Source organism: Protobothrops mucrosquamatus, unplaced genomic scaffold, assembly GCF_001527695.2.
Source record: "Protobothrops mucrosquamatus isolate PMUCROS unplaced genomic scaffold, P.Mucros_1.0 scaffold925, whole genome shotgun sequence".
In the NCBI taxonomy this organism is placed as follows: Eukaryota; Metazoa; Chordata; class Lepidosauria; order Squamata; family Viperidae; genus Protobothrops; species Protobothrops mucrosquamatus.
This window is the reverse complement of record NW_015387176.1, coordinates 85490-101839: the sequence shown is the minus strand read 5'-3', so window position 1 is coordinate 101839 and position 16350 is coordinate 85490. Positions and strand designations below refer to the sequence as shown.

The 16350-nt window shown below is 37.8% G+C and overlaps 1 protein-coding gene across 1 annotated transcript in view; it reads left to right on the top strand.

Annotated features, from left to right (window-relative positions):
* LOC107290559 (calcium/calmodulin-dependent protein kinase type II subunit alpha) overlaps positions 1–15725 on the top strand; it is a 40231-nt gene extending 24506 nt beyond the window's left edge. Inside the window, exons 10-16 of the mRNA XM_029284769.1 lie at positions 375–407; positions 1471–1519; positions 10230–10305; positions 12202–12296; positions 13386–13614; positions 14480–14542; positions 15400–15725. Of these exons, the coding sequence (XP_029140602.1) occupies positions 375–407; positions 1471–1519; positions 10230–10305; positions 12202–12296; positions 13386–13614; positions 14480–14542; positions 15400–15403 (549 nt within the window). The 3' untranslated portion in view covers positions 15404–15725. The remainder of the gene's footprint in view (positions 1–374; positions 408–1470; positions 1520–10229; positions 10306–12201; positions 12297–13385; positions 13615–14479; positions 14543–15399) is intronic.
* The last annotated feature ends 625 nt before the right edge of the window (positions 15726–16350 follow it).

Below are 16350 nucleotides of genomic sequence, written 5' to 3'. Positions count from 1 at the left end.
TTAGTTTGATATCTAATATGCATTCAGCTTGGAAAATTTTCACTTGGAAATATTTGCTTTGGCTTGGATAAGAAATGAACTAAGTTGAGAATTAGATGTCAAGGCTGTTTTAGGGTAACAAGATTCATAGGGAGCAAAGATGAGTAGCACTCAGTGCGAATTGGACAATGTTGATTGAATTGTCCCCTGCGTGGGAAATTTTAGGTTAGCATGCTGTGTGCAGTGCTTGTTCTGTCTTTGCTGAAGACATGGAACTCTTCAATTAAGCATCAGGCTTACCCACAAGAAAACCCATCTTCTCCCATGTTCTGCTCACTTCTTTCTTTCTCACTCTGTGTCTCTTCTTGTCCCATCTCTTCTCCTTGTTTTTCCAGAAAAGAAAGTCCAGTTCCAGCGTTCAGTTAATGGTGAGTGTCCTTTGTCTTCCTCAATGCTGATAATGTTGGGCCTCTCAACATCTTCCAACCATTCCTGTTCTTAGAAAGCATAGAGGGTTGGGTTGAAGGTTGAACCTCTTCGGTACAGCATCTCCCCTACAAATCCCATTAAACAGGAATGGATGGCACAAAAAGAAGCTGAAGCCCACCGAGGAGCACCGAGAACCTAATCTGAATTTCTAGGGAAAGGTTTTCGATGGTGCTTATCATTTAGGAGACGTTCAAACTACCTCAATAAAAAGGAGACATGAAGGAAAAGGCTATCTAATGTGGCTCTGCTGGAACTGTGCAATCACAAGCAATCAGACAGCTGGTGAAGCTTGGTTAATTTGTTGTTTGAGACTGAGATATGTTAAAAAAAAAAAAAAAAAGGTCTCTGGTGGGATGAATTAGTAATCCTATAGCTACCAGAGCTGTCTTGCTGATAATGTTGGAGAGCAAATGGCTCCCATTTCTCCATGTTAATTTGTGTACCAGTTGGCTGTTTATGGAAGAAAGTGTGTGTCAGGCTTTGATGGTCTGTGTGGGTCTTAGAAACCCTCTTTGTTTTACTGTACATTTCTTTCTTTACTATGCACTCAGTGTGGCCTCTTTCACTCCTGCACAATCTCCCTCTCTCCCTCATCCTAGTTCCCTCCTGTTAATTTGTACATATTGTCTTTCACTTCTACACAGCCCTCTTATTCCTCCTAATGATAGGAGATTTCAGGACCTTCATTCCTGCTGTACTAATCAGTCTTCTTTATGATGGTAGACAATTGCAAGAAAGGTGATTAAGTTTTTACAAGATAACACAGTCGGACCTCCTGTTTACTTCTGTAAGACATAGAAGTCAGGGCAAGTGTTACAGATACAAAGCAAGAGCTGCGGTTATTGACCTGTACTGATGCTTACCTGGTTTTTGTTTCTTTGCAGTGTTTGGTGCTGTCTGGGTAGAACCTTAATGAAAGGTTAACAAACAGTTCTGAAACAAAGTCGGAATAGTCTTACTTTGCTCCAATATTTTGATTTTTTTTCTTCTTTTCTGGTCCAGGAATCTTCAGAGAGTACAAATACCACCATTGAAGATGAAGACACTAAAGGTACAATATAAAATATTGGCAGACGTGGTGTTGAATTGTTTCTAATCCTTTTGAGTCAATAATTCAGAGTTTAAATCAGCTCATTACCGAAATAAACATTTGACCCGTCTCATTACACAAATACAAATGCTTGTCTTAGCTATCTCGACAGTACAAAATTTCCCTGCAGGATATTACTTCTGCTATAATTTCAGTTCATGAATTGGAGGAGAATTAGATTTCATTCATACTACTGCATTTCTACTGATCTATGCAGTCCAGTTCCTAGGATTATACAATGAGAAAATACATAGGAGAGACGAACGATGGGATTACCCTCTACAACCTTGCTGTTGCAGTGCAGCTGTTGCAGTGCAGGGCTGAGACCATCACTGAGCGTTGATCTGGATAGTTCCCCTGCTCTGTCCACCTCCTGTGATTCCTAGATGTACCTGTCCTCTTCTAAGGCACAAATATCAAACTGCATGTATAGCTGTAAACATAAATCAATTAGAATAGAATACTAAAGAGGCCAAACAACCCACATGCTTTAGAAAATGTTCTTCGGTATATTTTTGTTTCCCTTTTCCAACTATTGTTTATAATTGTCTTCCAAAAATGGACTGTCAGAGCTCTTCCCTTGTCTTGTATTAAACTAAATCATTACGTGGCACAGAGATAACGAGAAATGGAATTTGGTTGAAAGAGAGAACAGAGGTTGGCAGGAGCATACATCAAGCAATTCTTATTAGTTTGGCTGTCAGTGGCAGCAAAGGGTCTTACTGGTTGCACACGAGCCTCGGAATGAAAAACAATACAACCAACTTGCCAATTGAGAGGTAGCAATTATGGAAGAAAGTTATTGCTCCCCAAATCTTGCTCGTGAGCTTTCCAGATGCATGTGGTTTGCCAGAATGCGGGATTAGATGAGCCCCTTGCCTGATCAAGACGTTCGTCATGTTTTCGTTATGGACCCTTTTATACTATTTCAGTTTAGATGGCTCTAAATGATCGGCCATATGCACCAGAACAATAAAACAATTCAATAATAACAGAGTAATAAATACACTCTTCTACAATAGATAGGGCATAACTCCTCAGGGTGCCGTCGGCCAGGCAGTGTCGGCTGGCGACCCCCAGGGGGAGGGCCTTCTCTGTGGGTGCCCCCACCCTCTGGAACGAACTACCCCCCGAGATCCGGACGATCNCGGATCTCCTAACCTTCCGCCGCGCCCTCAAGACATGGCTTTTTCAACAAGCGGGACTGACCTAGGGTGAATTTTAAATAGGGAATAATTTTTTAAAGATTTTAATAATGACACAGCCATAAATATATTTGGTTTTTAATTGGTTTTATAGGGGAAATGTTTTTTTGTGTTGTTTTTTTAATATGCTGTGAGCCGCCCTGAGTCCCGTGGGGAGAAGGGCGGCATAGAAGTTGGAAATAAAGTAAAAAAAGTAAAATCTCCCTCAGGGTAATCCATAAATTACTTCATCCACCACTTTCCAGTGGCCTTTCAACATAAGCCAGTCTTAACGTGTTTTTGGAATTTCAGTGAGGGAAAGGGCCACTCATGCCTTCAGAGGCAAGTTGTGCCATAGAAAAGGAGAGAATTCCTGCTTTTGAGGACTTCTTGTTGGATAACTCCATAGATGAGAACCCTTGGAAAACACTGACTGCTTAAATGAATTAGGTAAGCCTATTCGAGCAGGGGATTGGACTAGAAAGCCTCCAAGGTCCCTTCCGGCTCTATTCTATTCTAAATACTCTTCTCAGAATAGATGTTCTTCAAGATCATAACCTTAGTATGATGGGAAAGGAATTGCATGACAACAGCATCATCCTGAAAGTAACAATATTTTCACATCTATAATAATAATGCTGCAGGATCCAATCTGGGTCGGTCACCGGGACCAGGGATTTTGTCTTACAAGCTTTCGGACTTGTGCCGGAACCCGTTTTCAGGGAACATCTATCTGAAGATGGGCTCCAACATGAGTTTGAAAGCTCAGAAGACAAAACCTCTGGTCCCGGTGACCGACCCAGATTGGATCCTGCAACATTGTCCTGGGACATGTATATTCTCCTTCATTTATATACAGTAATAGTAATAATTGATGTAAGATATGCATTCCATCCAGCTTCCCTAGGAAAGGATTGCTTTGTATGATTCTGCCTTCCAAAGAACTCAAAAAGCATGTTGAAGAGTTTGACACTGAGGGAGAGAGACATTAAAAAAAAAAAACTTTCTGGCTTATCCACCAAATGTGTGGATCCAGAGAAAGCATTCAGGCATTGCTTCATGGCAGCTTTTTCAGGAATAAGATCTATATAAAGGCACACAGCCTTGGCTGACAGTGACTTATTAACATATTTGTAAGACTTTGTAACTGAATCCCTACACCCAATTGTTTAAAAGAACATCTAAGTGGATTTTGAGGTATATTGCTTTCTCTTTTTCTTTTCTCTGAATTGCTACCCTCAATGACTTCTCTTTCTGGGATTCAAAACTGGTATTGACTGGATGCATATTTGTTCTGGAGAGTTATTTGGAGTGAAGAACACTTCTCAGTCCAACTCTGTTGGTTGAAACATTTTAAAAACATGGTTTGGAACAAATATTATCAGAATATGCACAAAAAATGAGTTTAGAGTCTTGGTAAAATTATTTTAAGTGAGGCTATCTTAACCTATCTTATCTGAGCTGCAAAAGCTAAGATAATTGTGTTTCCTTACCTCTTTGCTGCCATCTAGTGATTATCTGGATTTTTGCAGCCCAATAGCTATAGCAATTGCTGGCCTATTTCCTTTTTTTTTTTTAAACAAACTGTCTAATCATCAGTGGCAAATCATTTCTCAGGATTAATAGTTTCAGGAAGAATACTCCTGCATGTTAGCAACAACATTTCCTCATTAAATTTATGTTTGCCCGCATCTATTTCCCAATATATATATGCCACCTACTCTTCCGATTCTAAGGAGCTTACAACTTATAAAGTAAAACATTCATATAATTATAACATCCATCCATAAAACTAACAAATCAACTAAACAATGAAAAACTTAAACCCACCACTGTAATTCAATGTATTTAAAAATCTCTTCAAGAGGACGGTTTTTGTCATCTTCTGAAGCATCTTCAGAGTAGGACCACATATAACCACAATGAGCAAGTTGTGACAGAAAAAGAGGGCCAGTTACTTAGAATAACAATTTAAAATCTAACTCCCAGATAGTCTTCCCTACCATTTTTTAAAAAGGCAAAAATGGAATAGCTAATTAGCTCCTGAATTGTATAGGCATATAGAAAACCTGGTCTAAGGAGAAAGATTTTTTACAAATCTTATGAAGGAGATACTTCTCTGGCACAACTGTGTGGTGTTCAGGAATTCTGACATTTATAGAGAATGATATGCCATGTTTCTTTAAATGAGCCCATTTCCTGAAATGTTATGCACCAATACTACTAAAAATAGTTGTACCACAGTCCCAAACTATATCCTTCATATTTCCTTACTTTTTGAGATGACTTTTCTTTCTTGATTCATACCACACCATTTCCAGTCAAGACAGTGGCAGATGATTAGATGAAATTTGCGTCTTCTCAATTTTCATTTACGACACAACTGAGCCCAAAATTTCTGTTACTAAGCAAGACAGTTAAACGAATTTTGCCCCATTTTATGTTCTTGCTTGCCACAGTTGTTAAGTGAATCCCTGCATACATTAAGTTAGTAATGTGTTTATTAAATGAACCTGGCCTCCCCATTGACTTTGCTTGCAAAAGGTCGCAAAAGGTGGTCACATGACCCTGGGACACCGCAACCGTCATAAATACATGTCGGTTGCCAAGCATATGAATTCTGATCATTGTGACCATGGGGGTGCTGCGACGGTCATGTAAAAAATGATCATAAGTCATTTTTTTCAGTGCCGTTCGAACTATCACAAAACTAATGGTTGTTAAGTCGAGGACATGCTGCTTAATTTTCTTGTGGATATTTTCCCCATATTTTGTTTAATAAAGCAATTAATGTAGAGGTTTCGGGTTCATTTGTATTTTTTTTTAATCCTGCTGCCCTAATACTGCCTTTGAGCTGCCCAGTTCACTGTGTTATATTACAGTTTTCAGTTAATGAGAGGTAAGTGGGAAACAATCTTCTCTTGACAAGGACCAAAACTCTCCTTAATTGTAATAGAGTGGGGAAACTTTATTTGTCCAATGCAGTCTGATTAGCATGACTGGTAATTATTCTGTGTTTCTACTTTTTTTATTCCTGGCCATCCTCTGGGCTTAAATGCTTTGTTGTCCTTCCCTCCCTCCCTCCTTCCCTCTTGAAACAACTTATCTCTTCAAATATTGATTAATAATGTAAAGAACCAAAGGTTGCCCCCAGGATCCAGTCTATTAGTTTGGCTGTGGCTCTTCCATACTATCTGCATTTCTGTACTGCCTCAATTATTTCCAAAGCAGTTTGAATCTGACCTAGAATCATTTTCCCCTTGGTTGACTTTGAAATGCAGTGGATGGGAGCACATAAGATTGGAAGAGCCTTGCTGGGAGCACATTTTTCGATGGAAAACTGGAAATTGTCTTCCAGCTATTTCACCTCAATTCATATTAAGACAAGCTACCTATAATTGGAGAGATGACAAAGGCCCATCATTTTTGATAACCTGATCTTCCACCAATTTGTCCAGTCTCCTTTAAAACCATCTAAATGGCAGCTACTGATAGCAAATTCCAGCTATACACTGTGGAGACAAAAAATCCTTTTATAGCCCTAGAATTTCCAAACATTTAATTTTAATGAATTATCTGAAGTTATAATATTATACGGAAGGGAGAAAGCTGCTTTTTACCCTCAGAAATACACAGTTTGCACATTTCTTTGGTGTCTCTCTATATGTTGCATTTCAGTTTATAAAGCTTTAGTTGCTATAGTTTTTTCTTGTAAGAGAACTGCTCTGGATATGTAATTGTTTGGGTTGACTTTTTTCATATTTTCTAGTTTTTTAATATCCTCTTTTAGATGCAGTGACCAGCATTGTGTACTTTCTCCAAATGTTAGTTTTTATATATTTTCCTAAGGGAGTTACTGTATCAGCAATTCTAGTTTAAATTCCCTTTCTGATATTCTGATATTCTTTGTTCTCCTGTCTTTCTCCTTCTTAAACAGCAGTGAAAATACATACATGCGCGTGCACACACACACACACACACACAGAGAGACATACACACAGACACACACACATTTATGTATGTTTGTGTGTGTGCACGTGTATGTGTATGTATTTTCACTGCTGTTTTAGGAAGAAGGAGAAAGACAGGAGAACAAAGACAAATTCTATGCTCAGAATATCAGAAAGGAAAGAGCCATGGTGCACAGTGGTTAAAATACAATATTGCAGGGAAACTTTGCTCACAGCCAGCAGTTTAATCCTGACTGGCTCAAGGTTACTCAGCCTTCCATCCTTTCGAGGTCAGTAAAATGAGGACCCATATTGTTGGGGCAATATGCTGACTCTGTAAACCACTCAGAGTGTAAAGCACTATGGAGTGGTATATAAGTCTTAAGTGTTATTGCTATTGCCAATTCCCTAGGCCACATATCTTCTTCCATGCCAGCTGAGTTTGCTCAGGATTTTCTTTGTGAAATACTTCATCAAATGTTTTAAAAAATCCAAGTATATAGTATGCCTGAGTTTATATAATATACACCAAGTTCCTTTGCCTATATGTTTGCTGATAACATCATCATCAACAAAATATTTGTAAGATAAGATGTGATTTGTGGAAGCACTGCTGGCTTTTCAACAAGCTTCATTCTTCTATGGATTTACCTACTTTTCCCTTTAATAATACAACCATTTCTAACAGATTTACCATTTCCACTATTGCCCCTGGCTATTTTCTAGCTCTTTGAAACAGATAGTGATGTGAAATATGAATTGCATATTTCTGGGAAAAGATCAAAATTTTCAGGTTGGCTTAGAACTTCATGTTCATTACTTTTACTTTAATCTGATACAGCTGAGACCCTATACCATTTCAGACAAGTGGCTGTCCAGTTTTTTCTTAAAAACCTCCAATGATGAAGCACCCACAACTTCTGAAGGCAAGCTGTTCCACTGATTAATTGTCCGCACTGTTAGAAAGTTTCTCCTTAATCCCAGGTTGCTTCTCTCCTTGATTAGTTTCCATCCATTGTTTCTTGTCTTTTCTTCTGGTGCTCTGGAAAATAAGTTGACCCCCTCTTGTGGCAGCCCCTCAAATACTGGAATCCTGCTATCATGTCATCCATAGCCCTTTTCTTCTCTAGTCTAGCCATTCCCAATTTCTGCAACCGTTCTTCATATGTTTTAGTCTCTAGACCTTTATTTTACTTTCATTTCCTTCAGTCTTCCTCTTGAAAAAGCCAGCTTGAATATAAATATCTATACTACATTCTCACCTGTAAAAGCAGAACAAAATAAATGGTTTTATATCATCTGGAAATGTGACAATCACCCCTTCAATCTGTTCATCTATGTCCATTTTAAAAAAAAACTTGGCAGGTTTAAGATGTGTGGACTTCAACTCCTAGAATTTCCCAGCCAGCAGGGGGAGCTTATTTATTTAAAATATTTACTGTATATAGAGCCACCCATCTTCTAACCAGCTCTAGGCAGCTCCCAATAAAAGTTAAAGCGCCATTTAAAACCATATTAAAACAATAAAACTAAACATATTAAAACATTAAAAACAACAACAAAAGTTGAAGTTCGCATACCTTAAAGTTGCCAAGTTTGAAACATACCGGTCTAGATCCATAATAAAAATGTTGAGCAACATATGAGCCGGGACAGATCCCATAGTGTTCCACTTAATACTATTCTCTCTAAGCTGATGGGGAGCCATTTATGAGAACTTTCTGAGTGTGGTCATTCAGCCAGTTATGACAATTATATCTTTTAGCCCATCTTTTACCATTTTATTAATAAGGATAACAGAGACTTTGTCAAATGTTTTGCTGAAGTCAAGATATACTATGCCCATGACATCCCCCCACCAGTTTATTAAGATAATGAGTCTGTTAAATAGAATATAGGGTTAGCGTGACATGACTTGTTTGTGATTAATCCATTCTGCTTCTGGCTAATGTTGCATTCCTATCTAAGTGATCATAAATATGCTGTTAAAAATCTATTCAATCAGGTTAATTGGCTCTGAAATTCCTTCAGTCCAACATATTCTTTACTTTTCTGAAAAGAGGGACACCTTTTGTTCGCCTCCACTTTTGGGGGATGTCACCAGTTTTCCAGGAAAGATGGCAGGAGTTGTGCAACCATCTCTTTTACATCCTTCCATGTTCTAGTAGTAATTCATCCTGGAGATCTGACTTTGTTTAAATTTGCTAAGTGTGCTTTTATCCTCCCCTTGTTCAGAATTATCTGCAACTCCTTCCTTCCATCAGTGACACTACAGTAGTCATTGGGGCATCAGTTCCTTTCTGAGAGAAGGCAGACATAACATAGGAATTGAGATATTTTTACTTTTCCTCATATCCTATATTTTCCTTTATGGATGCTATGTCCCTGGAGCTGTGATGTCTCATTAGATGGGGCTAACCTGTGTTTGGAGAGCTCTATCAGCCAGTCGGTGCTCACCTTTTCCTCATGCTGCTCCTGGAAGGGTTCAAAGAAGATAATTCAATGAGTGCTCCACTTTCTGAATGACTCTTGCAACCTTCAAATGTAACAATGAATTACTAGCCTTCCCATCCATATTTTTCAGTACAAGTACTTGTGATTGCTGATTTCTGGGGGTGTGTGGGAAATCTGATAAGACGTTCTTCAAGGGAAGGTCAATTGTTTAAAAAACAAAAACAAAAAACAAAAGCATTAAAATAGTCCAAACACTTCCCAGCTGCCTTGCTGCTATTGTTATATTTAAACATCTGTGAAGGTGAAATGCAAGTACATTAACAATTTCACTATTGGTTGCTTTTTCCAATAGCTGTGATCATAATTGCATGTTGCAGCTGTAATTGGATGGGAGGGGGAGAGATGAATTCTAAACAATGCATATAGGAAGAGACAAACTTCAAGAACATGATGCTAAATTATTCTTGGGAGATAAGGGATATTTGCCTTGAGCTCAGAACCAGTAAGTGAGATGAGGCAAAACTTTATGCAATGGGGAGGTGAACTGCCCCATCCCTACCCCAAAACCTGCAGAACTGCAAAGAAAAGCACCAGCTTTGCAGTCCTTAAATGAACAAACAAACCAGGGCAGAGCCAAAACCAAAGCTGAACTCCTGGTGAAGTGAGGTTAATCAAGGACGACACCAGTCTCCACAGGGCACAAAACAGGGCAGAAGATGTTGAAGTGAAGGACACGCATTAATTTTCGGTTTTGCATAACTGCTGCTGCAAGTTGTTTTTACTTTGCATAATTCATTCTGGTTCAGATAGTTTCTGATATGCAGAAAACCCACCCTTAAGATACTGAAGAACTTATTTATCATCACTGCGGCTGCTGAGGTGTCCCAAAGGCTTGAATATATCTTCAAAGCAGTGAGAAGTAGAAACTGGATTCTCCAAATAGTGAAACCTGATTTCTATGCCCAATCACATTCTATGCGTTTCCTATGCACAGCAGAAACAGACATACAGCTCTAAGAAGTGCTCCTTATCGTTGTCAGTTTCCATTTAATATTTTCTTCTCTCTTTTTTTAAATCCAACAGTACGGAAACAGGAAATCATTAAGGTGACAGAGCAGCTGATTGAAGCAATAAGTAACGGGGACTTTGAGTCCTACACGTGAGTGTATCTGCTGTGTGTTTTGGTTTGTATAGAGCAGGGGTAGGCAACCTTGGCTCTTTTATGACTCGTGGACTTCAACTCCCAGAATTCCTGAGCCAGCATAGTTGGCTCAGGAATTCTGGGAGTTGAAGTCCACGAGTCATAAAAGAGCCAAGGTTGCCTACCCCTGGTATAGAGGGAAGAAACACACTTCTCAGCTTGCCCAGTGTGTAGGAGAATAGTTAGTACCGTAATTCTAAATGCCTTATCTATGGAAACCAGCGTAGTGATGTTGGCGGGATTTGAAAGGTCAGCTTGCTCTGAAGGCAAGCAAATTAGTGACTTTCTTTGACTAGTATTTAAAACATAGCTAGAAATTGACCTCAGGAACTTTCTATCTGTCCACTGTAAATTATCTTGTTATTATCGTCCATCATAATTATTTAAAAAATGAATTATTTTGGACCAGTGATAAATCTCACCTGTTACTGCTACTAAATTGTGATTCCTGGCTGAGAGAATGAACTGCATGAATGTATTAATGAAGAATAGGGGACAAAGACCTGGTTTTTCTTTTGTCCCTGAGAATGAAGTTTAAAAAAACAAGTATTCAAAAACCACTACTAGCTCTGAAAATAACTAAGTAGCAAGGTGATTCAAACATATCATTGTTAGATCCCTGCAGAAATCTTGAAAGAGATATGGAATTAATGGGAAACATTTTTTTAGAGATGGTTCAGATAAGACAATATTGCTCATTCTTATAACATTCTGGTGGATTCAGACAATATTTGACCTTCATTTGTAATCCCATGTTTTATTTCATTATTAAAAGGGAAGACAGAAAAGCTAATTAATGGTAACAAAACATCCATGAATTACAAGGGTATATCCTTGGTGGGTAATTATGAATTAAGAGAGTAGTCTCCATACATTTTTTTAAAAAAACCAAACAAACAGTAGAATGTTTTATTTGGAAACAATAGTTTATTTTCTCCCTTTGCTTTTATTGTTCTTTTAAGGTTTATTTTCTTTTAAAAATAGATTTCTCAAACATGGCTCTACAAAGTCTGCCATACCATTTAAGAATAATCAGTACAGTACGAGCAATATAAAATAATGCCATTATTAAATTGTTTAAATCATAAACCAATAAAAAAACAGTAGCAAAGAATTCCCATCTAGAAGATCTATAAAACACAAAAACTTGTGGACCAAGTACATGTACCACTTGAAAATTGAAACCCTCCCTTTAAATTGTATCAGAAGTCAACCACCAGCAGCATAGTTTTCTTCACACAGTTGACATGGACTTTTAGCAGGTCACTGCTGCTCCTGAGAATACTGTAAGACTTTTAATTCATCTTTATAAACACCCCTAAGCATATTATGTCAACATATGTCACAATATTCCAGCATGGAACTTATAAAGATATATATTAAGGTAGATTGGTACAAGGTACTTCTAACAAGAATTGACACTTCTCTCAAAATGAACACCTGATCCTTCAATGAGATATACAAGGAAGGGACTTTGATTCCAAATCAAACCAAATTCCTATAGCAAAAAAAACAAAACAAAATCCTTCTCTCTTTGAATTCAGTTTCAGTGTGCTTACCATGTTCATAATTGACCTTGTCATGTCAATCAAAAGTCAATTGGATTGAGATGGGTGGCTATAGAAATTAATTGAATGAATAAATAAATATCCTTGGAAGCAGTGAAGGACAATCTTTTTGGAGAAATTACCCCACCTCCATTCACAGCCTTTTCTCCCTCTTTTTCACTGATGGGTGGGTACAGTTTTATACTCTCACTTTATATTCACCAACATGATGAAAAGCTTCTAAATAAATTTGAGTAGTGAAATAATTATTTTTCTCGATCCTCTACCTTTTTATGGATATCTCCAGTAAAATGTGTGACCCTGGAATGACGGCATTTGAACCAGAAGCTCTGGGGAACCTGGTGGAAGGGCTGGATTTTCATCGATTCTACTTTGAAAACTGTAAGCATCCTTTATGTTTTGAAAAGTTGCTGGACTTGGATTTAATTCTGTGTATGTCTGTGTGTATGTTTAATCCCTAAACAATCAAAGGATGGAAAGGGGAGGGCATAGTTACGTATTTCTATATGGAAGAGTGTTTTGCTTGTGAGAGAGAATGGTTGTTATATGCAAATTGAAGGATTAATTAATTATATAGGCCATCTTTATTTATCTATTTATTTATTTACAATATTTATATACAATCAATTATAGGCAATTAATTTTAATTTGTAATTTCCTCCTCCTTCTGAGTTTGTCCTTTTGAAAATGGCTTCTAATATATATACACACACATACACATATACACCTTCACCTACACATGCATACATGATAGAGATAGAAACGGAGATAGAGATAGAGATATACCTACATATAATGTGTTGCATTCATATAATTTGGGAGAAGGGAAAATTTCAAGGAATAGTTTGAGCTGGAATTGGAAACTCTAGGTTGTTAAGGCAGAGAAGTTGGCATTTATATTCTGTCTACTCTTCCTTTCATGAAGTCAAACACTGAGTTTTGAATTGATGCTGTATATATTTTACTATTACATTTCTACAGTTCTCTGGTTGTTTGTAAAACAAAATCTGAGGTTGCTATGATGGAAGGCTGACAATAAAAAAAGGCTAAACAGAAGTATTTAATACAGATTTAAATCCCTATTCATACAGATTATTCTTAATGATTCTCAAAGTTTTACACAAAATCATTGGTGTTTTAATGTGAAGTGCATGTTGTTAGATTCTGAATCTGAGCTAAAAGTTTGCACAGTTAAATTAAGCTTCTTAGATTCAGGTTTGAATTGGAACAGCAAAAAGTGTTTGTAGTCAATGAATAACAGAAATACACATTTGAAAGAAATATTGCACTCTTTTTTAAATGTGGCTGGAGCACGCACTGAAATACTAGCAAAATGCATCGCACACCTGTTTTTTTCAATTGATTCAGCTATTTCTTCACAAATGAGGTAATAATCTCTCAGGTACCCTGAGAAGATATTGGAAGCTGCCTTCATGTCAGTGAGTTTGGTTTTTCCCCCCCCATCTGCAGTGTGGTCCAGGAACAGCAAGCCAGTGCACACAACCATCCTGAATCCACATATCCACTTAATGGGAGATGAATCTGCCTGCATTGCTTACATTCGTATCACACAGTATGTAGATACAAGTGGGATCCCACGCACTGCCCAATCGGAGGAGACTCGAATCTGGCACCGCCGGGATGGCAAATGGCAAATTGTTCACTTCCACAGATCTGGAGCACCTTCGGTTTTACCACAGTAAGTCAATCCCAAGCTATGCTGATTCCTATTATCACTCCTCTTGGCACACAGATAGCTGTATACAGGTGTGTCACTGTAAAATATGGATTCAAAAATTCATTCTAAAGAAGATAGTAAAAGAGAACATCAGTCAAAGTCATTGTTAATGCATCCAATATATTAGCATGCAGTATTATTTCATTATCTGTGCCCAGCATCTAAATTTAGAGCTCTAAGAAGTCCAACAATGAAGCTGAACAAACATTAATGTATTGTTGGGCTTTCACAAGAATGAAGTATATTTTAATATACTCTAAATGGATCCAAGATAGCATAAAGTTAACCTTCCTCTGTTCATATCCTTCTCAGAGGCATGGGTAATTTTTATAGCTTACATTAATGTGTTTGAATAAAACTGCATTCGTTAAATAAATAAGTGGTCCTTTTCTTCAGTGTTTTTAAAGAAACTGCCATTCTTTCTATTCCATTATCATATCCATACTATTATATCACAGTATTATATAATAATGGTATGTAATGGATTTTTTATACTGTACTATTTTGTGCTGTGGGAGGGTTGACATTTTACAGCCTGTGATGAAAGAGTGATGACCCAGCAGTAAGAATTTGAAACATGGGGTTCAGATTTTCCTTTTCCTTTTTTTTAAAATAAGAAACTTAGTAAACTATGTAAAATTTTTCCTGGAGGGATGGAAAAAATGTAGATTGAGCTGAACAACACTAGATGATTCACCCATTAAAAGCAACGAGTGCTTAGCTCTGAAAAGTGTGGATTTTGCATTCTTTTGCATTCAGCCATGTGTCTGGAATTGATTTTTTTTTTCTGTTGGGTTCTTATATGTAACAACTACATGGATGTTAGGTACAATATGACCCTTTCCATGCAAAGTAGAGCTGCGCCTATTCATTTGGCCGCTATAGACGGGTAAGAACTTCATTAAATTAATTTATCAAACATATAAATGTGCACAACTGTCAAGATGATTCCATATTTGTCTAACAGAGGACATTCATATAGCTTTAAACAAGTGACAAAAATAATTAATTATATGAGGCAAGAACGGCTAGCTGTGAAGAACCAGTTTTAGAAAACAGTGTTTGGGTGGAGTAAAATTTGCCCATCACTAGCCACCAGCCCTAAAAAGCTGCAGTGAAGCCCATTTTTATAACTGGGTTGACAATGCTTACATGTATGCTCTGTCTTGCATATTCTTTTATATCAGAGTTTGAGGGTTGGATATGCTATCTTCCATCTTCTCTCTTCAAGAGAAAATGGCTTTAAGCAGTTCTTGGGGCTGTGTGGGCCAACCCTAACTGAACCCAGTAGCACAGGTGTGGGGAACGATGGCTCTTTATGACTTGTAGACTTCAACTCCCAGAACTCCCATGCTGGCTCAGGAATTCTGGGAGTTGAAGTCCACAAGTCATAAAAGAGGCATCGTTTCCCATACCTGTAATAACAGCTAGTCATTAGGCAATTCTTAGCAGGCTGTTCTCTTCTGGTCCCAAGGGATCATGGGTAAGAAGAAGCCCTTCCAACATAGCAGTCAACCTCCTATACAGTACATATTTGGTGTTAAAAGCCATCTTTATTTCCCCAGATTGTGAGAACTGGACACCAGTAGCAAACAAGGTTCCATATTTGTCTACAGAGGGCATTCATACAGCTTTAGACAAGTGACAAAAATAATCATGAGGCAAGAAAGGCTAGCTGTGAGGAACCAGTTTTAGAAAACAGTGTTTTGTTGGAATAAAACAACTATTTATTTTTGTGTCTTTCAGCTGAAGCACATGCCCTGCAGGCCAGGTTTCTCACTGCCTCACTACAAAAGGAAGATACTTGCTATCCTTTATCTAGGGAACTTGGCAGCTGGCTCTCCTATTTGTTTCTTGCTGGAATTCCTTTCACCCTTGGAACTCCTTACCAAAATAAACTGAGCATTCAATAGACTTTCTCCTCCTGTTTCACCTGGTTCATGTTTGCTATTCTGTGCCATCCTAGTAGAAGACAGCATGTGTCATGGCCCTGTTGCAGGAAACAGCTTTCTGTATACAACAAGAAACCAATCTGGAAGAGGCTGAGATAAAGCCTTCATCAAATAAAAAAAACACAGCACTTTCTGGCCTCTTCTCCTGGAAGTTACAAGCTACAAGTAGCTGCTCCTTCTAATGGGAGGCCAATTTCAATTGGAACATCCAGACACTACGTGAGGAAGCCTCTCTGAGTCAATGCCAGCATTTTCAATTATACCTGACATCAGCTGTCAAGTAAATACGATATTACACACTCCTAAAACCAGGAAGCAGGCAAATAACTTAGGTGCCCATACGCATCTAATAAATAAACAAAAATATTTGGTTTAAATTATTAATTACAAAAATTCCAAACAAGTGTCTATCACTTGAGAAAATCTCTATGTTCACAAATTTTTCTTGAAGCGAATTAAGTTTTATTTTGAATGGTGTGTAAAATATATCATTAATTTATCTTCCCATCAGAATATGTTTTGTGATTAGGCTAATAGATATTCCCAACAATTCTAGCAAGAGAAACGCCCTTTTCTTTCATTAGAGATTGGGCTGAAAGGAAATGGCCAGTAGTTTGTCATCATGACCATGACTCTAAGTCAGTGTTTTTCAAACTTGGCAGTTTTCAGATGTGTGGACTTCAACTCCCCATGCTGACTGAGGAATTCTAGGAGTTGAAGTCCGCACATCTTAAAGTTGCCTGAT